Source organism: Orcinus orca, chromosome 3 (assembly GCF_937001465.1).
Source record: "Orcinus orca chromosome 3, mOrcOrc1.1, whole genome shotgun sequence".
Taxonomy (NCBI): Eukaryota; Metazoa; Chordata; class Mammalia; order Artiodactyla; family Delphinidae; genus Orcinus; species Orcinus orca.
In genome coordinates this window covers 13,884,927-13,910,473 of record NC_064561.1, presented here as the reverse complement: position 1 = coordinate 13,910,473, position 25,547 = coordinate 13,884,927, and the positions used below count along the sequence as shown (strand labels likewise).

Genomic DNA, 25,547 nt, shown 5'->3' with positions numbered 1-25,547 from the left:
TCAGATCACTCTCAGGAAACTCTACTCAATACTCTGTAATGGGAAAAGAATCTAAAAAGAGTGGATATCTGTATATAACAGATTCACTTTGCTGTACAACAGAAACTAACACAACATTGTAAATCAACTGTACTCCAATAAAAATTAATTTTAAAAAAAGAGAAAAAAAATCAGACCACTCTCTTAAGCACAGTATTATGTTGTCTCTAGTCAAAGCTTATTTAATAATAGCTCAATTTCCAAGGAAACAGGAACCCTCTAATATAAAAACTCTTATTTCTGGAAGTCAGCTCCCCCACCAGGAAATATTCTGTCTCTGAGGCTGTAGGCTCGGAAATAACTCAAACCCTAGAATAAGATTTATTAAGATTCCCCTAGTATTTTAATCTGACTTCCTCTCATTGTGATCAGGGTGAGCACAGTATCATATATATATATTTACTTGTATCTATTCCTTTTAAATTTTTATTTACATACTTTGATCTTTTATCATCTTAAGGTTTTCTATTCTTATTGGTTTTTTTTTAGTTGAAGTATAGTTGACTTACAATATTATATTAGTTTCAGGTGTACAGCATAGTGATTCAGTATTTTTGCAGATTATACTCCATTATAGATTATTATAAGATAATGGATATAATTCCCTGTGCTATACAGTATATCTTCATTGTTTATCTATTTTATACATAGTGCTTTGTATCTGTTAATCCCATACCCCTAATTTGTCCCTCCCCCCTTCCCTCTCCTCCTTGGTAACCACAGTTTCTCTTCTGTATCTGTGAGTCTTTTTCTATTTTGTGTACACATTCTTTTTTTTTTGGATTCCACATATAAGTGATATCATACAGAATATGTCTTTCTCTGACTTATTTCACTAAGCATAATACTCTGTAGGTCCATCCGTCTTGCTGTAAATAGCAGAATTGCACTCTTTTTATGGCTAAGTAATATTCCATTGTGTGTGTGTATACACACACACCAGTTTATATATATAAACTCCAGCGGCACCAGTTTACATTCCCACCAAGAGTGTACTAGAGTTCCCTTTTCTCTACATCCCTGCCAACATTTGTTATTTGTGGTCTCTCCATGATAGCCATTCTGACAGGTGTGAGGTGATTTCTCATTGTGGTTTTGATTTCCCTTATCTCCAAGACAAGAAGCTCCTTTCCTCAGTCATTTATAAATCGGGGTTTGAGCTTTGTCACTTCAAGGTCTCACCTGCTCTAAGCGGAATGTGACTCCTCAAGAGGTCATCGAGGTACAGCAGCTTTGGAGTCTCAGCCAGAAATACTCATCCTTAGAAGGAACCCTCAGTTTCAGTTTAGTCATAGATATGAGGTCAAATAAAGAAACTTGCCCTACACTCTAAGACAGGGATCAGAGCTTTGTTCTTCCCTCTCCTAATGCTACTAAAATAGCTCCATTACCCCAAAGACAATATTCCTTAAAACTGTGCTGTCCAATACAATATGGTAGCTACTGGCCACATATGGCTGTCTAAGTCTAAAATAATGAAAAATAAATTAAAACTTTAGAAATTTAGTGCCTCAGTCATACTAGCTACATATCAAGTGCTCAATAAGCTATGCACGGCTAGTCCACCACAGTGGACAATATAGATAGAGAACATGTCACAGAGTTCTATCAGAGAGTATGACTGTAGAAGGATGCTGCCTTTTCTTTATAACACTCTACAGGGATGCCCCGTCAAGGGGATCAGGTATGTTGCTAACAAATTTCTCCTATTCCTGTTTTAAAATGTAATTGGCTACATATGGTAGAAACCAGACTACATGGCCTAACCAAAGAAGCTTTCTTCCTCCTGAAACATGAATTCTAGAGCTAAGCAGTTCTAGGCTGGCCCTCAAGTACTCAGGATCCTTCTACTTTTCTGCTCTACCACCTTTAGCATGGGGTTTTCACCCTCATGATCACAAAATAGCTTCTGCCCTTCCAGCCATTGCAACTGCATTCCAGGAAGGTAGGATGGAGAAGCATAATATACAAGATATCCCATCATCATTTTCCATTTTAGTGCATTCTGTCTGGCTTCAAAATTTCACATCTGCATCTTTTGCCTGAAGAACTTCTCTAGTCTTCCCTATCCATGTGCAAAGAGAATTAATGCCCCAGGAATCACTCCTTAACCAAAGACTGACAGGAGCTGGTGTATAACTCACTTGCTTATTGGGTGAGATAAGTCTGAAGCACATATATTACACTGGCTCCAGTCGTTCCCCAGCAGGAATCCCAGTTGACCATGTTGGTAACTGGCTTGATAATCATATCCTTTACGGCTGTTTTCCCTTGCCTGACTCACAACTCCACTGCCTGGGACCATAAAATCTTTGTCTTAAATAGACTGAGCTACATTTCTTGAGCCATACCGTGGTTTGATTGGCAGCGCCACAAAAGATATGCCTACCGAGAGCCTGTGAATGTGACCTTATTTTGAAAAAGTGTCTTCACCAATTTCAGTTAGTTAAGGATCTTGAGATGACATAATTATGGATTACTTAGGTGTGCCCTAAATCCAATGACAATTGTCCTTATAAGATACAGAAGAGGAGAAGACACAAAGAAGAGAAAGCCCTATGATGTAAAGGCAGAAATTGGAGTGATGTGGCCACAAGCCAAGGAACTCCTGGAGCCACCAGAAGCTGGAAGAGGCAAAGAAGTATCCTCCCCTAAAGCCTTTACAGGGCGTGCACCCCTACTGATACCTTGACTTTGGATTTTTGGCCTCCTGAACGGTAAGAAAATTAATTTCTGTTCTTATAAGCCACCCACATTGTGGTAATGTGTAACAGCAGCCACAGGAAACTAATACAGACGATAAGGAAGATTCTTGGAATATTTGGAGGGTTACAGGAAGCAGCTGCCATTTGTGGAAATACACACACACACACACACACACACACACACACACACACACACACACTACTGAAGATCTATTGATTTGCCTCACTGACATGAAGCAACAGATGGAGCTGCAACTGTTCTACATTCTGCTAGATCCTCTTTGAATCTCTCTGCCTCTTGGGCCAAGTGCGTGTGTTTATCTCCATAACAAAGGGCTCTGGGTTCTGCAGAAAACCCTCATCACTGAGGTCAGAAGCAACACAGTTGGTCACAGGCTTTATTCCATCCTCATGAGTTTCCATCTCTTGCTTGCAGCTTCCAGCCTGCCTTTGATCACACCCCACGTTACATCCATCTTCTCTTTTCAGGATAAACCCAGAAAGCAGGTCACATATTTTACAACAGAAAACTTCTGTGGTCAGAGATAAATTTATCTTGTTCTGGCTGGCATGAAGGATTGAAAGAATGAAAAGATTATCTAATCCAATCCACAATTCCCCTCAAAAAATGATCTATATTTCTCTTGTCCCAGGGGATAAAATCAAATCCAAGCCACAATCCCCCCCAACAAAAAAGTGATCTATGTTTCCCTTGCTCCTTTATTCTTTAAAACCCAGACTTATAAAGAAAATAGAGCTGGAGCAGGTTCCAAGGATTGGAGGAGATAAGTCATGCATCCCTTGATGGTATGTCACACCTTGTGTGACAGCCTGAGTTGTGTCCCCCCAAAATTCATATGTTGAAGTCCTAACTCCCCATACCTTGGAATGTGACTGTATTTGGAGAGAGGGTCTTTAAAGAGGTAGTTAAGTTAAAATGAGTTCATTCAGGTGGGCCCTTCTCCAATTTGACTGGTGTCCTGATAAGAAGAGGAGATTAGGACACAGACACACACATGGAGAAGACCATGTGAAGACACAGTGAGAAGACGGCCATCTATAAGCCAAGGAGAGGGGCCTCAGAAGAAACTAACCCGCCTGGCACCTTGATCTCAGACTTCCAACCTCCAAAACAAAAATAAATTTCTGTTGTTTGAGCCACCCAGTCTGTGGTACTTTGTCATGTTAGCCCTAGAAAACTAATATACCCTGCTTCCAGAGGAGCCCTCTGGGGACACAGAACACTGACCATGGGGTGGGTGGGGCTAGAAGCTGAAATTCTGGTTTGAGACTGGGATCTCAAAAAAAGTTACCCATGGTCAAATGTAGAGTAGGATGTTTTATAAGTGCAGGAGCCTTTTGCCTTTTCATGGACTATTTCCAAACTTTGACCATAATTGTCTCCATGGTGACTGAAAATACATTAAAGATTCCTGGAGCTCTTCTCCCAAGTTCTCTCAATTGCTTATGCTCAAGGGTTCTCTTAGGATCCTAAGGAATGGAGGATGGAGCATCTCAAAACATACCCATGCTTTAATTTCCCTCCCCTCTTTGGGAGAGGTAGGTGCTCAAACGAAGCTTAATTTGATTTAGAAAAAATTAATGTCATGTTTCTTGGACAAAAGGATCATGGAGTTGAGTTATATCTATAGCAGCTAGAATCATGTTACCTTCTGTTTACTTGTGTTTTCCCCACACCTTTAGTAAGGTCTCATGTAACGTCCCACTTGGTTCATTAGGCTGTAAGAAAATAACGTTAAAAGTCCAACGTCCACCCTTGTGGAGTAAGGAGACACAGAGCCCCCTGAGACCAGCATGGGGATGTCCAGGCCAATTAGTTCCAGAAGTAAAGAGTCAGGGCTACAAGTCCCAATTACTCATCCCCATGGGAGCTGCTTCCCCTATTCCCAATCATGGGGTGTATGAAGTAAAGGGTTAACTCAGAGGTTAAAGGGTGCTCAAAGCCTGCACATCCCAAATAAAGGACTGGCCCTAGACTGCCTCCTGAAAGATGACCTCTAAGCCCCTGGAATATCCTGCCTGATAAAAGTGTCTTTGTTTACCTGAGGCCTTAATCCATGCCAGGTAGTCTGTGTTGACAGTGTAGCTGATGATGAATGCCTGTTTTTGTTTACCTGGGACCCTAGCAATGCTGTATTAGTTTGACCTCTGGGGGGACTAAAGAGTGAGTTGTGGGGCTTCCCTGGTGGCGCAGTGGTTGAGAGTCTGCCTGCCGATGCAGGGGACACGGGTTCGTGCCCTGGTCTGGGAAGATCCCACATGCCACGGAGTGGCTGGGCCCGTGAGCCATGGCCGCTGAGCCTGTGCGTCTGGAGCCTGTGCTCCACAACAGGAGAGGCCACAACAGTAAGAGGCCTGGGTACCGCAAAAAAAAAAAAAAAAAAAAGAGTGAGTTGTGAAGGTCAGCAGGAACTCCATGCCTACATGAAAGACCCTGATAAAATCTCTGGACACCAAGGCTCAGGTGGGCTTCCATGGTTGGCAGTATTTCATATGTGTTGTCACACATAATTGCTGGGAGAAATAAGTGCTGTCCATGCAATTCCACTGGGACACAACAACTGGAAGCTCGCACCTGGTCTCTCCTGGCCCCTGCCCCCTGCACCTTTTGCCTTTGCTGATTTTAACCTCTGTCCTTTCACTGCAATAAACCATAAATGTGAGCATCAGAGCTTTTTCGAGTTCTGTGAGTCCTTCCGGCAAATCATCAAACCCGAAGGTGGTCATAGGGACTCCCGACACAGAGGCCATGGATATTGTTTTATTAGGAGAAATAGTAGTTTTCCTTTACCTTCTCGAGTTCCACCAGTCCTTGAGAAAACGAGGAACATGAGCTGATCGCTCACCTTGTGGAACCTGAAGCTCCCCTTAGCCCCAATCCCAGGGAAAACATCTCCTCCCCTGCCTTGCCCATCACCCTCCCACAAATTCTCAGCATATGCCCAGAGAGAAACAGAGCCCTTAGACATCTTTCATCCCTGCTCTTTTATCTCAGTTTCCCCCAGACGCGCTGGAAAGAACATGTGTGTTCAGTGCACAGTCACTCATACAGCGGTCTTCCCCAGGAACCCCCTCCCCAGCCCCCTTCCCTCCTCTAGGCGGCAGAGCTGGGGGCTCTCACATGGCACTCTCGTTGCCTCCCCGTCCCCTGGACGCCCCCTTCTCTTGTGCCATGAGAGACTTGTAGGGCTTCCCCAGGCTGGGGAGGGTGAGTTCAGCTTCCTGCAGCTCCAGCTCCCGCTGAGACAAATGCTCAATGACTGCTGCTCCAATAGAGTCCCCCAGCACATTGGTCACGGTGCGAAGTCGATCACTGGAGGGGGTGGGGTCGGGGGGGAGGGAGAGACAAGCCACCATTAATCGAGGTTTGAAGAGCTCCACAGAGAAGAGGGTGCAGCAGCCAGGAGCTCCTTGTGCCTAGAAGTTGGGGTTCACATTCCAGTCTAACACAGGGTGGACTGAGCTCTGATATGCTCACATTTGTTATTAGCAAGGCAAGTCTTTTTTTTAATAAAACGTAAACGTCTGATATAGAAAATTAGGGGTTACGAGCTGAACAGCATACAGGATGAGGAAGGTAACCATTGTGAGTAAACAAGGCCAGACTGAAGACCAACTAAATGAGACTCAGATCCAGGGGACAGCTCCCAAGTGGGGACAAAAGTCCAGATTTTTATATGTAAACCTCCTAGTTTTAAAAGTTGAGGGAATTCCCTGGCGGTCCAGTGGTTAGGACTCGGCGCTTTTACTGCCAAAGGTGCAGGTTCAATCCCTGGTCAGGGAACTATGATCCCTCGAGCCACACAGTGTGGCCAAAAACAAATAAATAATTAATTAAAAAATTAAAGTTGAGGAATTTGTTTTTAAATTTGCAAGTCAGCTCTGCCCCCAGGGATCACCTTTTTGGTGACTTCTACATAAAGCAGGTACAGCAGGGCTTTTCTGGATAATGGGTAAAGACCCCATTGCTTACCTCCTCCCTGCCTTACTTCCCAAGGTTAACTCTATAGAATTTGGGATCCACATGGCTTGGGATATTCCCCCAGGCCACCTTTTCATTCTAAAATTCTAGAACTCTGCCCTTTCTGGAATAAGAGCCCATGTGTTGGGAGTGGTGCAGGGAGACTGGTGGGTTCGAGGACAGATAGTACCAGAGTCTGAAGAGCACTTACAGGAACCAGTCCACAGCTATGATGAGCGTGATATCTTCAGTGGGCAGGCCGACCGAGGTGAGCACAATGACCATGGTGACCAGACCTGCCTGGGGGATGCCAGCAGCCCCAATGCTGGCTGCTGTAGCCGTGATACTGCACGTGGAGAGTGAACACAGCGAGGCAGGAGGAGGGAAGGGAGAGATGAGGCAGTGTCAGAAGAGACACGAAAGAAGGGAAGGGGTCAGTTTCCCAGGGCATCTTAAATCAAATTCCCCAAAATAAAGAGCAAATCCAAAGCAACTTTCATTGAATGCCAATGCAGTTATGTTCTCTCGTCCTTTGTTGGGATCTGGTTAGACGTCCACCCAATGACAGAGGTTTTAAACAATTCATATTGCAGATGCAAGAGTAAGGATTTAACCAGTTGCTTCTGGGGACTGGAACAGGGCAGAAGAATCAACCTGGGCAGCAGCCGTAAAGCAGAAGCTTGAGTTCCCCATGTGCACATATGCTAGAAGTAGGTAGGTCAGTATAGACAGGTCCAGCTGCCAGAAACAGAACTCCGGAAGGTGGGCCAAATTTAGAGTCAAAAGAAGAAATTGTCTATGGTGCTGAGTGAATTTTAAAAATTAGACATTTACACATATAAGGTTTTGGAAAACTAAAAGGTAAAACACATAGAAAATGAAAGAGACAGTGATCCACCATCAAGTAGAGGGTCAGACTGGATCGCAAGCAGGCTAGATTTTAGCTCCTGCATCAATTTGGATGTCTAGCGTGGTGTGCTAAGAAGAATTATAAAACCACGGGGCTTGCCAGGAAAGGTGTTAGGGCCCTGAGGTTGACGCCCCCCCGGCCCGGTGGCTTCTGAAGTCCTTTCCCAAATTCTATAGTCGTGAACATAGAGCTACTCAAGATGCTTAACACAGACAATATCTCTTACAGAACAGTGATTGAGCAAACATTTGGGCTCACGAACAGGGAATGGACTTTGGGGTCCAGCAGATTTTATTCGTCAGCTGTACACCCTGGGACATAAACTCAGAGCCTATATTCCCTCATCTATAGAATGGCAGACATATACCTACCTTGAGGGGTTATTATGATCAGTAAAATAGAACAGTGCTTTGGGAATAGGGCCCCAAGAAGGGTCATTATTACTATTATCCTAAGTGAGAGAGAATATCTCTTCTGAGTGCTGGCCCTGGCATAAACAGTGATCTGTGCATGCCCTTGGGAGGCAGGCATCATGCTCTCAATGGAATGGTAAGATCCAGCTAATTCCACCTGGATCCAATAATCCAACTCAAACTTTGTTTAGATTCAGTCCAAACTAGGAATCCCTAACCATCCAATCACAATCTTCCACTAAATTCTGAAGCAATTACCTGATGGGTCTCAAGCTGGCCATTGCCACCAAGCTCTTTGCATAGATTAGAAGCTAGAAGTGATGCTCAGTTCCCTGATCCATTTAAGAACACCCCTCAAAAGTCCTTACCCTTTTTGATGACTTCTCTACTCCCCAGAATGTGAAAGTTCCCGTGAAAAGTGCTCACTGCAATGTTTGGGAACCTAAGCTAGACAAACAAACAAACCAAAACGTGTTCCTTTGAAATTATCTTCATGTCATCTTCACTGCATCCTTGGTTTCCCCTAGAAAAGGATTCTCATACCACAGCCTTCTGTTGTAAAGGCAAGGAAGATTGTTTGAAGAAAGACTCAGAGGCCTCAGAGGTATAAGATTCAAAGATCTCTGGGTTGTGTGGTAACAAGGTAGCTGGGACTTCCTCTACCCATAGTAGAAGGGACTTCACATGGGCTCAACATCTCACAGGACCTCAAGATGCTATGAGCCATAGCGCCCAGATTTAAGCTGTATCCCTGAATGTCCCTAAGCCATTGGGACCCAAGTTCAGCCTGTTTTCCTTGTCTGCAGAGTGGTCTCTCAGAACCCCTATAAAAAGAGAGAGCACTCCATCCTGCTGCTGACCCCAGTTACCAGTGTTTCCATCCAAGCCAGCTTTGTACTGTACTGCATGACATTGTGGTACCTGCCTTTATTCACAATCCCTATGTAGCCAAGAGGGGCAGAGAGCTGTTAGGGAGGGTAGGATGCTCCAATAAAGAGCATGGGCACTGGAGTCCAGTTTCCCTGAGATCATTAGCATTCTAGGTCTAAGGTCTTTATTTTTATAATATGTGAGAGACATCAGAATGCCTTCATATGCTATAGAGAAAGGTCAAGTAGAGGCAGTGGAGTTGAAAATGCAAGTAAGCAATGGAATCGCTGACAGAGCGAGAAGATAGGAGGGATGAGATTTGGGGAACTGTAGAGGAATGAGTTTTGAATAGAGCGATAGATCCATGTTTAAACTGAGATCAGGGGAGAGAAAGCATGGATGGATGCATACCACAATAAATCCGAGTTGTGGGGGCAGAAAGTTGGGTCCATTCACATCCAGTAACCTCAGTGACACCCCTGAGGTATAAGGCAATATGATCTTTTACGCAGAAGAAAATTGGAGAATGGAGCTGGAAGATAAATAGAGTGAAGATTTGGAGTGAGGGATGGATAATGGTGCCACCATGTACCTGGGTAGTTATCTACCCTGGATGCACAGCAGTATCACCTGGGCAGTTTTCACAAACATACCAATGCCTATACCCTACCCCCACCATAGCAAAGTCAGAGCCTCAGGGAGTAGGCGGTCTTGGGCAATGCTAACGTGTAGCCAAGACTTTGAATCACTGATATAAAGGGATTTCTGAGTGGAAATACACTTAGCTGATAAGGTAATGCGTCGTCTTGTAGTGGTCACTGCAGTAATCACCGCAGTGGGTAGATTTTTCTCTAGCTGGGTTCAGACACCTTGACATAGGAACGGATAAAGTGGTTGATTGAATCCCCAATGTTGAGGATTTGGAAAGACTAAGGGGTAAGGATGTCAAAGACGCTCTCAAGAAAATGAAAGAATGAAGAGCCATACTCTCTGGTCTGGAAGCTCAAGTGTGGTCCCTAGACCAGCAGCATCAGCATCACCTCTGAACTTGTTAGAAATGCAGAACCTCAAGCCCCAACCCGGACCCACTGAATCAGAATCTGCTTTTGAACAAGACTCCCAAGTGATTAGTATGCACAGAAAAGTTTGAGAGGCACTGAACTAAAACACATAAAGGGAAAGTGAAACCATAACGGAGGGAATGAGAGGAGTTGAAGAAGCAAAACTTTTCATGGAATTAAAGAAAATATGTAGGGGAAGTAAAGTAAGAGGGTGGAGAGATTGGAGACTGTGGCCATGATGCACATACTCGAGATGTCAGAGCAGGCTAAGCAGAGGCAAAGTCCAGGACATGGCCCCATGGGTAGGTGGCTGGAATTCCAAAGGTCAGCGAACTTTGAAAAGAAGATGATGGAAGAGTCACCTGTTTGGATGTTGAAATTATTTAGGGAGAGGCTAAGAAAATGGAAAGGAAAAGAAAGCTATACAGCATCAGCTGAGTTAGATAACCCTTCTCTGGATTCCCAAAACTCTTACGTTACCCATAATAAGCAGATAATCTTTTTTTTTTAATTTGGCAAGGGCAGTAATGGAACTATGCATAGGACATCATGAGATGTCATTCAAAGAGCCCACGCCTGTAAAATATTTAACGCTGTGTATGACACATAGCAAGTGTTTTATAAATGTTGGCCATCATCATCGTCTCCACTATCACCATCACCACCCTTATCACCCCCATCACTATCACCTCCGTAATCTACATCATCATCACCAACACCGTCATCATCATCATCATCATCCTCATCAGTGCGTCTTTTTCCTTCATTAGACTGGATCTTCCCTGAGTTCAGGAACCATGCCTTATTTTTTCCTGCGTCCCTCAACACATCCCCCTTCTAACACCCAAAGGCTCCCTTTACTTCTTGCTGTGACTCCCTCCCCTCCAACACCCCCAGCCAAGCGAATGACTTCTTAGGTCTCAGCTGTTGGCAGGTCCCACCCAAGGCCAACTCACCTGATAGTTGTGATCTGACCCAGGTTGAGTTCGTAGTTGTTGACTTGAGCGATGAAGATGGCGGCCAGGGCCTCATAGAGGGCAGTGCCATCCATGTTGACGGTGGCCCCCACAGGCAGCACAAACCTGGTGATGCGGCGGTCCACACCCAGGCCCTCCTCCAGACAGCGGAAGGTGATGGGCAGTGTCGCAGAGCTGGGAGAGAGAACCCCAACGGCTGAGAATAAGTGGTGGCAATGGGCCAAGGGAGGGCTCCCCCTGAGAACACTGGAAGGCAAAGTGGGAGCTAGAGCAAGGGGAAGATGGCAGGTGTCTAACATTTCAGAGGCTGATGACTGTGCGTGGGTGAGGGGAACTCCTCATGACACAGAGAGCACACAGCAATGAGGTCCCCCAGGCTGAAGGTCTCTTGACCCACCTAAAGCCAATAGCTGAGGGCTACTTACTAGGCACTAGTTCATGTCACCAGTTCACTCTAACTATCCACTCCCAGAAAGGAGGCAAAGGGCCTTCTGAGCTCCCACACCTCAGGGCTAAGAGAGGGGTATTACAGAAGACTCCTATTCCCCACTTCCCATGTTTATTCAGGGAGTGACCTCAGCTACACTAACCTTCTAGGTCTCTCTCTCCCCACTTGGGCTCAGCTGGTCCATAAAACATGTGCTCTGCCTGGTCAGCTCTATATCATGCAGTGAGAATCCTGGACCCACAAAGGGGATCTTTGGGTGTCCATGCCTGTGGCAACCCGGTGAGTTTAATTCTGGGGTACTATAGCACCAATCCTCCTTGGCCACAGATCAAAAGGCACATTCTCCAATAGGTGTTACAAGCAATAAAAATGATACTTTTCTTCCATCTGGTTGGCTCTAGTGATACATCTCAGATTGTTTTGAATTTGATCGATGGTGGAGAGGGGAGCTCTTTATGAAAACCCTGAAACCATAAAAAGGAAGGAAGCCAAGGGAGCTCCCAGAGGCCATCTCAAGGGGAGATGAGACCCTATGAGGTAGAAAATGACTGAGATCATGAGGCATGTTGGACCCTTTGTCCTAACCTCAAAATTTGCAGCTGGTTGTCCCTCCATATTAAATAGAGAAACACATAGCCCTGGTGGCTAGGATTCCATGCTCCCGATGCAGGGGGCCTGGGTTCGATCCCTAGCCGGGGAACTGAATCCCACATGCCGCAACTAAAAAGATCCCGCATGCTACAACGACGATCCCACACGCGGCAACGAAGATCCTACCTGCTGCAACTAAGATCCAGTGCAGCCAAATAAATAAATATTTTAAAAATAAAGAAATAAATAGAGAAACAGAAAAGGAGGGAAAGGGGTTAGGAGAGCCAGCCCAGGACAAAGATCAGTGCCCAGGTGTTGAGCACCTGGAGACCTTCAAGAGCACCTGACATTACTATACAACCCAGATGAGGTTCTGTAGTGGCAGAGAGGGCAGGACCTGCCTGTGAAAGGCAAAGAGTGAACCTAGGAAGGGTACCAGTGGTGAGGAGCAAGGCCATACCTGGAAGACGTGCCCATGGCAGTGATGAGGGCCTGCAGTATTCCCCCAATGAAGGGGAAAGGATTCCGATGGGTGATGAGGAAGTAGATGAGAGGCAGGATGCCACCGGCATGAAGGAACAAACCCACGATGACGGTCAGGGTGTACATGCCCAGCTGACCCCCAAGGACGGCCATGTCTTCCATCTCTAGGATCTTGCCAGCAATCAGGAACAGGATGCCCACAGGTGCATACCTGGGCCAAGCCAGACACCTGTCAGGCCTCCCTCATGACCTCCCCTACAAGCCTGGAGCTAGCATCCCCCAGGCTTTGCCAACATAGACCCTGGAGCCAGGCAACACACACCATACAGCACCCTACTCCACTCCAACCTTCCCCACACAATAACAAATGGGGCTGGGTCCCACACATAAATCCCACCTTTTCTTCCTGATTACTCACAGCTCGCCCAAAGAGAGCAGAAGAGATCCTACAACTCCAACATATACATTCTTATTAGGTCTCTCCTTCACCCACCCCCCAATTCAAGTCCCCCCAAATAATCACAGTCCTCAGGGCTTTTTCCCTAGACATTGCCCAGACACTCCCTATCTCTGGCCTTCTAACTTCCCTTATTCACTTCCCCCAACTCTTTGCTCTACATTTGTAACCTGTATGCCCCTATTCTCTTTCCTATAAGTACATATTCTCACTCATTCACCAGCCCTAAGTTATTTCACCTGGATTTCCCACAGACATCTTAAACAACCTGTCTTAAATATTATACAATATTGCTTATATGTGGAATGTAAAAAACAATTGTACAAATGAACCTATTTACAAAACAGAAATTGAGTCACAGCTGTAGAAAACAAACTTATGGATACCAAGGGGGAAAGGTGGGGGAGGGATAAACTGGGAGATTGAGATTGACATATACACACTACTATATATAAAATAGATAACTAAGAAGAACCTACTGTATAGCACAGGGAACTCTATTCAATCTTCTATAATGACTTATATGGAATAAAATCTGAAAAGGAGTGGATATATGTATGTATATATAACTGACTCACTTTGCTGTAGAGCAGAAGCTAACACAACATTGTAAATCAACTACACTCCAATAAAAAATTAATTATAAACAGCCTGTCTTATTAAATTACCTGTTCGTTCACTCAACAAATATCCATTGAGCACCTACTATGTTCCAGTCACATGGTCCCTGCCCTCATGGTGCTTACATCCTAATGGGGGAACTATGCAATACACAGAGAAGTATGTCATTAAAAACTTCAGGTAGGGCTTCCCTGGTGGCGCAGTGGTTGAGAGTCCGCCTGCCAAGGCAGGGGACACGGGTTTGTGCCCCGGTCCGGGAGGATCCCACATGCCGCATAGCGGCTGGGCCCGTGAGCCATGGCCGCTAAGCCTGCGCGTCTGGAGCCTGTGCTCCGCAACAGGAGAGGCCAAAACACTGAGAGGCCCGCGTACCGCAAAAAAAAAAAAAAAAACTTCAGGTGGTGATAACTACAAAAGAGAATCAGTGAGTGGGGCTGTAAGAATGAGTGGTCAGGGAGGGCTTCTCTGAAGAGGTGACATTTATGCTGATACCTGAATGATGAAAAGGATTTCCCAAATGCATATTTGAGGGGAAAGCATTGCAGGCACAGTTCAAAGACCGTGAGATGGATGTGAGCTAGAAGTACTGGAGGAGCAGAAAGAAGACCAGTATAGCTGGAGCAGTGAGTGAAAAGAAGAGTAGAGAAGACAGATGAAGCAAGTTCATAGGGGGCTCACCTGTTTTCCACTCAAAACAGCCCATTGCTTAGTTTTGTGAGTTTCTGCCAGTGATGCCATAATTCACCCATCACCAGACTTCCTTTGTTATTTGTCTCTTTAGAAATTGAAGTCTACACTTGGTCATTGTCATGGGGGATGTACTGGAGGAGGTGAGGACCGCTTGGGGAGGCGGTGCAATAGCTTAGGTCAGAAATGATGAGACGCAAGCTGAGGTTGTGGGAATGAGGAGACAGGGGACTCCTCCAGCCACATCCGTATTCCCCAAGCTGGGCTCGAGGTTAGCCCTGGTGGGTGGTTGCTGACTTGTCTCCAACTCCAGACCTACCTCTGTGAACAACCTGTTAACTCCTTTCTCAAATCCCTCACCTCCATCCTTACTTTCTCACACTCTGCAAAATTCCTCAACTCTGGATCAACTGTACATGACTTCTTTCCTCCTATACTCGGCTACCTGGCACATATGGATATTTTCCCAAACGTGCCAAGGACATCACTACAGACTCATGGTGCCCAATTCAGTTGAGCTTTCAATATTCCTTTTCAATCTTCTTGCTCGTCCTTGATAAGCTTTCCCTCCCAATCCCCTCAGCTGCTTTTCCAAGCTCTCAACTTAGCCTCTAGCCCCCCACCCAACTTTCAAATTATTTGGGATGAGGTACAAAGTTTTCCCCAATTTGGGAAGACAGCCTCGTTAACATCTTCCACCACCACTCCCTAGGTAGGCTCCCACCTTCTTGAACTCCTTACCATTCTCCAAACAACTCAGGTTCTTTCGAGCTTTGCATGTTCTATTCCCTCTGCTTGAAGTGCCTCTCCTTTCTTCCTGTCCTGTTGGATTCCCACTCACCTTTCAAGACCCAACTAAGAGGTGGATGTCTCCATGACTTCCTCCTCACCTTCCCAGACAGAGTTCACTTCATATCCCTCATTGGCTGCTTACTTATCTATACTTTTTTAATGTCTCTTGACTCTAGAACCTTCCATCTTGTATTACATTTATCTAATATGTGCCTGTCTCCTCCAAGACTTTGAAAGCTCTTTGAGGACAAGGACTGAATTCAATGTATCTCTGTATTCCAGAGTTCAAAATAAAGTCAGCCTGGGAAAATGTCTGCTGAAAGAATGAAGGGATTTAAAGAATGAATGAATGAATGCGTCAATTAAGGAATAATCAGTGAGCGGATAAATGAGTGAGAAAATGAGCAAATGAGACATGAATGATGGGTGAGTGAATGAATGAGTGGGTTAAGCAAATGGATGAATGAATGCAAGGAATATTTGATTGAGTGAATGAGAGAATAACAAATGTAGAGATGAACAAGTGAGTCAACGAATGAGTCCAAATGAATAGATGACTTGGTGAGTAAATCAATCAATCAATCAAAGAATTAACTAATGCGTGGATGAGTTTGTGAAGGAATTTATGAGTGAATGAATGAGTGACTTAACCAATGCAAAGAAAAATGAATAAATGAATGGGAAAATGAATGAACCAATTCATGGAAGAATGAAGATAAATAAATAAATGAATGGATAATTTGGCCAATCCATAGAAGAATGAGAAGATAGATAAATGATGGAGTGAATGAACAATGCACAGAAGCTTGAGTACAAATGAATAAATGAGTGAATAAATAGATGAACAAGGGAGTGCAAGAGTGAATAAATCATTGCACAAAGGTATGAATGAATGAGTAAGTGAATGAGTGAGGGTGTGAATTAACCAATGCATATATTAATGACTTTGGCCAAGTGGTCCCAACAACCACTTCAGGAGCTGCCCCACAGCCTGACTTCCCAGCCCTGACAACACCCTTCTGTGTGCCACCACCACCACCCCGCCCTTGTCACAGCCCAGCACTCACCAGATAATGATGCCCACCAGCCTCATAATAGCCTCATTGAGGCTGTCGAAGAAATCCCGCAGGACTCGGCCCTTGTGTTTCATGCCACCGATGACCAGCCCAAAGGCCACTGAGAAGACCACAAGGCCCAGGGCGTTGATGCCATTGGCTGAGCCAGGCACAGGCACAGTCTCCTCAAAGCTCAGCACCTCCTGCAAGGTGCCTATGGCCCGTGTGACATTTTCCAAGAGGCTGCTTCCGTTCTCCATTGAGGATAAAGGAGGCATGGAGGTGCCCAGCTCAGATCCATTATCTGTCCTCACAATGGTCCTGGTTACCAACCTCGTGCTGTACTGCGTCTTAAACTGAAATAAGGAGATATTGGGCCATAGACCAATGCATAGTAAATTGAGTGCATAAACAGGTTAATGAGGGAGTGAACAACCAATGAATGGAAGAATGAGTATAGATTCTGCATTTTTCACAAGCTCCCTGGGCAATGCTCAGACAGGTTTTGGGGTCTGTCTCCTCAACTGTCTATGATCAGAAGCCTTGTTTCCTCCTCCATTACCATCCCCAGGCAGCCTTTGACCTAAGTCCTTCTCTCTAACCTTGCCTTGATCACCACACCAATAGAAAGCACATTCTTTCAGACTCTTCCAAAAGCCCCTGGGCAATGCTCTGTCAGGTCCTTCTTCCCATCCCTCACTCCTGGACCATTCACTCAGCAGCGAGCTCCCCCACCCCTCCAAACCTCCTTGATCAGACTATGTACTTCCCCCTGACCTGTTTGAAGCAGGCCTCCACAAGGTTGGGCGGAAACATATTTCTGCAGAAAAACATCAGATGAATGAACGTGGTTAGACCTTAGAAGAGAATCTAGACTGATAACAGTAATAATAATTGCAATGGCAACGATAATAATAGAAGCCAACATCTGAAAACCGATCTAAGTGCCTTACCTATGGGATCTGATTTAAACACCACAATAATCCTAAAAGTGAGTGTTATTGATGTCCCCGTTTTACATACAAAGAAACCAAAGCACAAAGAACTTATGTAAGTTACCCAAAGCCACACAACTCCTAAGGGGTACAGATGGACCTCAAATTCAGGCCTGTCTGAGCCCTTTGGTACGACCCTATGCCACCTCAGGGACTTCAATTCACACACAGTGATGTCTCCAAAAAAAAAAACACGGAAAGCTCCCCCCAAGTCAGTGACTAGGGTAGAACTATGACCAGCCTTGATTCTGGCAGGCAAAATCTTGCTACTTTAAGAGAATCATTCACCTTCTGATGGATCTTGGGAACACCAGGCAAATACCATTTGTCCTGAGCCCATCTCAAGATGCTGCAACTATAGCCTCCCTAGCCTACGGGTCAAAAGATCATACCCTAGGAGTAAGCTGCTCTCAGAGGATTTATGCAAGGCTCCAGGACAGAAAATAGGTACCAAAAAAACTAGGCCCAACTTGGGTGTTGCATTTCCAGGCTGGATTAGCCCGTCCCCTTTGTCTCCCCTTGAGTATAGGTTGTTACATGTAGGGCTGGAATTCCCATCAAAATTAGAAAGGACGTCACCTGACCAGGTCCATGAAGGCATCAGCCGTGGGAACGGTCTCGATCCGGCCCTCTCGGTGCAGCCCCTCCTTGGAGCCCTTCCCAGGATGGATGATGGTGACCATGAGGATGCCGATGAAGACCGCGATGACAGTGGTCACCATGTAGTATACAGCTGCCCGCATCCCCATCCGCCCTGTTGCCTTGTTATCCAAGGACGCCATACCTGGAGGACAGGTGGTGCAGCCCGAGCAGCCCCATCCGCACCCCACCACCCACTCTCCCATCCATTTGCTCCACACTCCCCACACTGCTACAACCATTCCACCAAGCATCCCTCCCCCTTTGCCCCACCCCACATCGCCATCCTCCAACTCCCATTCTATGTTCCAAATACACCTTCCACTCCATCCTTTATCCCAAGCACCACTTCACTAACCTTCCCTCTATTCCAAGCCAGCATTTTCAACCCCCACTCCGTCCTCTATTCACCCCTATTTTGCACCATAAGCTCATCTGCATTGCTCTCTTCATCCTCCTATCCACCCCAAAATCACACCTCCCTCCAACCCAGCTCACTATACACTATCTGTAGTAGATACTTTTGGTCCCCTATCAAGACACCCTTTATCATGCTGATACACCCATCCTTCCACGGCTGAGCCTGTTGGCTGCTAACAGCTCATGCTGCCCCCTTCTCTTGAGGGCTGCCCTCAGCAGAACAGGAGCTTACTCACCCACAAAGTCCCCATGGGAGACCTACAGCCAATGACTGATTGGTACAGGGATTCAAAAGGCCAGCTCCTTTGATTTAGACGGTGGCAGAGTTGTGGAGAATAATTCTGTAGTGTTGCACATTCTCCAGAGCTCCCCGTGGGATCAGGCTGAGAGGCCAACCTTCTTCTGAACCCACATTTCTACTTAGCTTCTTTCCCCATCCCATCCTGCTCACCTCACTTCCTCATAGGTTTCTCTTGAGAGCTACCCCTCAATAAATCACTTGTGCAAATAGCCCCTTCTCAGTCTCTGCTTCTAAGGAAACCCAACCCAAGAAATCATTCTCCCTTCCCTTTATCTTCGTACCCATCCCCAAATCTGGAGATTGGCAATCAACCACCCATGGGCCAAATCTGGCCCGCTGCCTGTTTTTGTAAATAAAGTTTTATTGGAACACTGCCATGCCCATTTGTTTACAAACTAATCTGCTTGCTGCTTTTGCACTACAACAGAATTGAAGGGTTGCAACAGAGACCACATGGTCCTTGAAGCTGAAAATGTTTTCTACCTGTCCCTTTACAGAAAAAGTTTGCCAACCCCTGCATAGGCCATCCATACTTCCACCCCCCCCTCCACCCACCATCCTGTCTCCTGTATCTCAAACATCTTCATCCACGTCCCACCCCATTACCTTCCATGCCACATCCCAGCTACCTTCCCTGGTTGCCCCACAACAGCCTTTCTTTCATCTCTGGATGATACTAAGCCCCTCTCAGGCTGGTATTTTACCTCCAAGGAAAAGTACAGGAAAGCTACTGAGATAAGTATTGCAGGTCATCTGGGTTCTGGAACCCAGGTCTGATTGGGATCAGGGCTTTGGCCAAAGACTCAGAGCTACGTGCATGCTCCATGTTTGAGGTCCTGAGTTGGGGAGGTGGTCCCATGCTTGGAACAGCCGTGGCTCCAGGTTTGAGCTTGGACTCTGGGATGGGTCTTGGAGGCCAACACTGGCCTGGGCTCTCTCACCTGTGACCAGACTGGAGACAATGAGTGGCAGCACCAGCATCTGCAGCATCCTCATGAGAAGCTCTCCAGGGAAAGAGAAGTACTTGACCTGGCGATAGCTGAGCTGGTACGGGCGCAGGGCAAAGGCCAGGCTGACCCCTAGGGCCAAAATGAGGGGTCTGTAGGGTTGAATTTGGTCACTGAATCCCAAGCAGGGGCCATCCATCCATCCCAAGAAGGGCGTGTGTGTGGGTAGAGGTGAAAGAAAGAGAGAAACATTCTATGAGTGTGCGTGTTTGTGTATACATTGCGGAATGTATGAATTTATGTGTTATTATGTTGATATGTGTGTAAATGCGCACATTCATGTGTACATATGCACACATATGTGATAGTGTGTACTCACTTGTGCACATGTATCTGTACCTGTATATGAGGGTCCATGTATATGAGATGCACATGTTTTTCCTATGTGTGTATACAGGTATGACTTGTGTGTATATGTTACTGTTTTCAAGCATGGGGGTACACATGTATTCAAGCTCTTAAGTGTGCCATTGTGTGTGCAGAGGAATGCATGTGTGTGTGAACGTGTTTATAAGTTCTAGTATATGTGTGCAAGTGTGTGTTTACTTTTTTGCACCTGTATGTTTTGTGCATGCATAAAAACGTGTTCATGTTTGTGTGTGTTCGTATGCAGAAAATGTGCGTTTGTATGGTGCACACTTATGCCCGTATATACACATGCATATAGATGAGACGTTGTGTGTACCCACAGATGTGTTTGCAAGAATGTATACCTATTTGTGTGAGCGCGTCCTGGGGAGGGGGAATGGTGGACGTGTGCACCTGTGCAGGTGAGAAGAAGTAAGTGGCGGGAAGAAATATGCCGTGCGGGGAACTTCCCTCAAGTCCTCGCCCTCCAGGGGCAGAGCCCGCCCCTCCCAGACGACTCACCAATGACCACGGCGCTGACGGTCAGTAAGATGAAGGCGTTCCGGCGCAGGAAGCGCAGCACGTGCTCGCGCGTCATGGTCTGCAGGCGCAAGCGCGTTCTCAGCGCTCTCTGCTGCAGGCTGTCCAGCAGCCGCTGCAGCAAGCCCACCCGGCCCAGCCGCTGGCCACTCTCCCGCAGAAACAAGCTGTTGCCATGGCTGCTCATCGTCTACCTGCGGGGTACAAAGGGGCCCGGGCCTGGTGAGGGGCCGGACAGAAGGTGGATGTGGGAAGAGGGGAAAGGTGGAAGAAACTGGTGATGAACTCAGAGAGAGTCCAAAGAGCAGGGGAGGGGCGGCGTCGGTCTGTTGGGATGTGCCTGCGCTGGGCCACCTGAGAACACTGCCAGGGGTTCAAGGGTCATGTCCTGGCAGAAAAAGATCAGGGTCTCCAGAATCACTCCCAGGCATGGCTGGGAAGAGACAGAGGAGTAGGTCACAATATAATGGACGTTTTTGCCATTCTCTAACTCCAGACCCCTCCTTATCTCACGAGATCATCACAAGTAATTGAGAGCTGACTCAGCTCACAAACCAGACTAACAAATCTTCGCTGAGCATCAGCTTCACTCAGAGCCTTAAACAAGGCTCTCTGTGGTTAGCCCCCCAAGTTAATACGGTTTGGCGTCTAGCCTGGAGATGCCACCAAATGGGCTTTCCACAACAACAGAATCAGCAGGTGTCTGGCAAACAGTTCGTGCCCAATAAATGCAGCTGCTCTGTGTGAATGCCCAAGTGAGCAACAGGGAGAGGGAGAGTCCCATGGGATGGAAATGGGGATCATTCTTGATCCCAGCACCTCCTCAGGATCCTTTTTTTTTTTTTTTTTTTTTGCGGCACGCGGGCCTCTCACTGCTGTGGCCTCTCCCGTTGTGGAGCACAGGCTCCGGATGCGCAGGCTCAGCAGCCATGGCTCACGGGCCCAGCCACTCTGCGGCATGTGGGATCCTCCCGGACCGGGACACGAACCCGCGTCCCCTGCATCGGCAGGCGGACTCTCAACCACTGCGCCACCAGGGAAGCCCCTCAGGATCCATTTTTGAAGAAAAATGTGATGTTCAGAGTCACTCTGGGGTGCCAGGCCCTGTTTCCCAAACTTCAGACTCTTTACCTTCAGCCATATCCGTGTCATCTTATTTACCTAAATAATTGTAATCCAAACTGGAAACTTTAGATCATTACTTGAAATGCTTATTATATCTTAATACACGTTAAATAAAATGCATATAAGAAATAAAACTTGCCTATCCTTTTACCAACTAAACACCTTCCATGTATAGGGCAGCTTGGAAATTGTGAGGAACATTTGCCTTCATGAGTCTGAGGAAAATTTGCCTTCATGGCCCTTTCCTCCATTAAAATATATATTAAAATTATATTTGGTATAATTTGGTATGCCAAATTGGTATAAAAAGGAATATATTATTTTGGAACTAGATCAAGGGGATTGTTGTACAATGTTGCAAATGAACTGAATGCCACTGAATGCCACTTGAAAATGGTTGGTTTTCTGTTGTGTAAATTTCACCCCAACTTTTTAGATGAGAACAGTAATATTATATATTAAAACGTTTTCTTTGACTTGAAAGTTAAATTCTTTATTCTGATTTTAAAAGAAGCGAAAACGTTTGCATGGGTGTCCCTAAAAGTATCGTGGGCCCTGGGCACCTCCTATTGCAGAAAGATAAGCAGGCTTACCTATACTGATCTCACAGCAAAAAGTGGCAGCACCCCTCTTGTAGGCATACTGGCAATTCTGTTATCCCTATAGATTCATCCCCAGGCAAAAGGCTGACCACTACAGTTGGCATTGCCCGGGCTCCCTTGCCCTTTCAGTCTGGCCGGTAGAAAACAGCAGGAGAATGGAAGGTGGGAGGAGATGTAGGTGGAGCATTCTCTCAGCTCCCCCTGCCAGGCCCCTGTTTGGCATTGACTGTATTCCTCTACCTAAGGCCACAGCTCCCACTGAACAATCCTCTGCAGCTCTTGGTCACGTGGACAACTTCTTTGGAAAAATGACTATTTAGTTCCTCTGCCCATTTTTCAATCAGATTGTTGATGATTTTTGTTATTGAGTTGTATGAGATCTTTATATATTTTGGATATTAACCCCTTATCCAATATATGGTCTGCAAAATTGTTCTCCCATTCTGTAGGTTGCCTTTTCATTTTGTTGTTTCTTTTGCTGTGCAGAAGCTTTTAAGTTTGATGTAGTCACACTTGATTTTTGCTTCTGTTGTTTGTGCTTTTGGTGTCATATCAAAAAAAAAAAAAGAAAAATCAGTGCTGTGACCAAAGTTGAGCAGCTTCTACCTTACATTTTCCTCTAGCAGTTTTACAATGTCAGGCCTTATGTTTATGACTTGCATCCACTTCAAGTTAATTTTTGTGAGTGGTGTAAGATAGGGGTCTGATTTTCAATATTCTTCGTCTGTGTATCCAGCTGAGATCCAAACTAGTCACAAAAAACTCCAGAGCTAGTTTTGTCTATTTCCTATCTCTCCCTTACAAAACATGGTACAGAGCAGAGATGTACAAGCCATAGTCCAAGGACCAGTTCTGGCCCGCTGCTTGTTTTTGTAAGTAAAGTTTTATAGGCACATAGCCATACTCATTCTTTATGTACCGTCTACAGCTACTTTTGTGCTACAAGTGCTGAGCTGAGCTGTCGGAACAGAGATTTTATGGGTCTCCATACAATCTCTCTGGCCCTTTACTGAAAAATTTTGGAGATCCCTGGCCTAGAGGAAGAGCGTACATGAGCTCTTTGTTTCAAATCCCACTCCACCTTTCAGGAACTGGTCCCTTTCTGTGTGGCTTTGATGGCCCAATTCACGCGACACTTAGAACAGCACCTAGTGAGCATGAAGTAGATGACAACCAAGGTTAAGAAAAAGCAGAAATCCAACAGACACATGACTGAGGACTGAGAAAAATGCTGACAAGGGAGAGGGTCTTCCCATCAACATTGCTCAGTCCTGACTGCATTACTTGCTAAGCAATGCTTAACTTGAACTTGTTTTCCCAGGACCTTGGCCTCCACTTGGCCCCTTCTCAGTCTCTCTTGGACCCCAGGGGGCCTTCTCCCCTCACCCTGGGTTCTCTCTTTTCTAGTCTCTCCTGGTCCTAGGCCTTCTCTTGGCCCTGTTTCTTAGGCTTCCTACTCAGGAAACGGCCCTTCTAGTGTTCCAGGACCTTCAGGGATTCAAGGACGGGTCCCCCACCCGGTTCTCACAACCTCCAGACTCTTAGATGTGATGAGAGGGGCATCTCTCAGAGCCAGGGGCAAAAAGGAAGGAACTCCTACATTCTAAAGCAGAAGCAACCTACAGTGGGCAAACAAGGATGCTTTCCATACGTTTTATCTCAATACTCTGCTAGCCTGAGGAGTGAGTGAAGGGAGGGAAAGACAAGGAGGAAACCACATACATCACACACCACATACACACACTTGAACACACAACCTCACACACCTGTTGTGTACAACGGACATATACACAACTGCACAGACACACAGTTTCGCACACACAGAACTGTTCAACATACAACCCACACACTTTCAGAAAGGCAACTCCAAGTATTATGCTAGTGAAATAAGTCAGACAGAGAAAGACAGACACTGTATGACGTCACTTATACGTAGGCTCTAGAAAATACAACAAACTAGTGAATATAACAAGACAGAAACAAACTCACAGGTATAGAGGACAAACTAGTGGCTGCCAGTGGGGAGAGGGAAGGGGGGAGGGGCAACTTAGGGGTAGGGGGTTAAGAGGTACAAACTGTTATGTATAAAATAAGCTATATTGCTGTAATATATAAGCTATAAGAATATATTGTACAACACAGGGGATACAGCCAATATTTTATAATAACCATAAATGGAGTACAACCTTTAAAAACTGTGAATCACTATGTTGCACACCTGTAACTTATATAATATTGTACATCAACTATACTTCAATTTAAAAAAAAAAAGAAATGCAACTCCATTCATGCAGCATCAGTCATACAATTCCTACACACACAAACACACACACACCTGACACATTCATGAATGCCGTCAGACACAAAACCCCACACCCCTCCTCAGACACACAACCCCATACATACACACCTTCACGTCCTTGCACAACACCCCTTGTAAATGAAACTCCATATGGCATTTGCAGAAATGCCATTCCTACACACACGCACAACTTGGGACACAAAACTTCAGACACCCAAATTCCTTCCTACATTTAAACATTCAGGCCCACCCACCTCTTTGGGAAGGCAACCCTACTCATAAATTCAGTCTCTCACACACACACAAACACACACACCATCACCACCCCACACACAACTTCGGACCCAGCCCCCCGCCCCCCGCAGCGATGGCCAAAGTCTGTCACAACCAGGTCCCTCCGGAGTTGGAGGAATTAGCCCCAGATAGGGAAGGGAACCAAGCCCTGGAAAGGGACCAGGCATCAGGCGGAGATGGAAACCTGACCACCAGTAGAGGCCAGGGATAGAGGGACAGGATGAGAAGGGAGACGGGCAGGGAGAATCTGGGGTAACTAAGGCGATAGGAAACTGATCAGGGCTACGGGGAGATGAGCGGAGGCTACGACTCTAAGAGTCAGGGAGCAGCTGAGACAAAGAGCAGCCGAGAGATGGGAACGTGGGCGCAGGGGGCGCCCCACCCGCCCGACCCCAGGGTAGGCCAAGCCGGCCTCGGATCCCGCCTGCCCCGAACCTCAGAGCCCCCGCCCTCGAGGAGCCGTGGTGTTCCCACTCACCAGGGCCAGGAGCTGCGGGGGCGGCCCGCCCGCGTGTCCGCCTACGCGCTGCGCCGGGAGGCAGAAGCCGGAGCCCAGAGAAGCGCCCGGCCAGGGCAGGGGGGAACCGCCAGAGACCGCGCAGCGCCGGCTCCAGGACCAAAAGGCCGAGGTACCCGCGCTGAGCCGCGACGCGCTGTGCAGCGAGTGGGATCGGCGCCAGCCCTGCGTTCACGTGGGTGTGGGGGCCCCGGGTCGCTGGAGGTGGGAGGCGGGGGCGGGATCCCCTCCGGGATGCCCCCAGCCTCCCCCGCGCCCAGCCCTGGCTCAGCAGCAGCTTGGGAGAAAGGGCGCTGCCTGTTTGGGGAGGGAGGGGATCCTGGGGTAGGCGGGGTGGTTGGCCTCTCTCTCGTCTAGCCCCCGCCC

At 46.5% G+C, this 25,547-nt stretch overlaps 1 protein-coding gene across 1 annotated transcript; it reads right to left on the bottom strand.

Annotated features, from left to right (window-relative positions):
• Positions 1–5,509: 5,509 nt before the first annotated feature.
• SLC1A6 (solute carrier family 1 member 6) lies at positions 5,510–25,279 on the bottom strand. Its single transcript, XM_004277635.4, has 10 exons — positions 25,143–25,279; positions 20,324–20,535; positions 19,388–19,525; positions 17,666–17,870; positions 16,869–16,911; positions 16,104–16,447; positions 12,457–12,690; positions 10,937–11,131; positions 6,938–7,072; positions 5,510–6,078 (listed from the first exon to the last, which is right to left on the bottom strand). The coding sequence occupies exons 2-10, from the start codon at positions 20,526–20,528 to the stop codon at positions 5,883–5,885; spliced, it is 1,695 nt and encodes a 564-aa protein (XP_004277683.2). The 5' UTR covers positions 20,529–20,535; positions 25,143–25,279; the 3' UTR covers positions 5,510–5,882.
• Between the last annotated feature and the right edge of the window lie 268 nt (positions 25,280–25,547).

Bases quoted from the DNA above. Each gene is read 5' to 3' on its own strand.
- SLC1A6 (XM_004277635.4), bottom strand. From the start codon at position 20,528: ATGAGCAGCCATGGCAACAGCTTGTTTCTGCGGGAGAGTGGCCAGCGG. The intron at 19,526-20,323 runs GTGAGTCGTCTG...TTTTGGCCCTAG, and splicing joins CGTCAGCGCCGTGGTCATTG to GGGTCAGCCTGGCCTTTGCC. The intron at 11,132-12,456 runs GTATGGCCTTGC...TCTCTCTCCCAG, and splicing joins GCCATGGGCACGTCTTCCAG to CTCTGCGACACTGCCCATCA.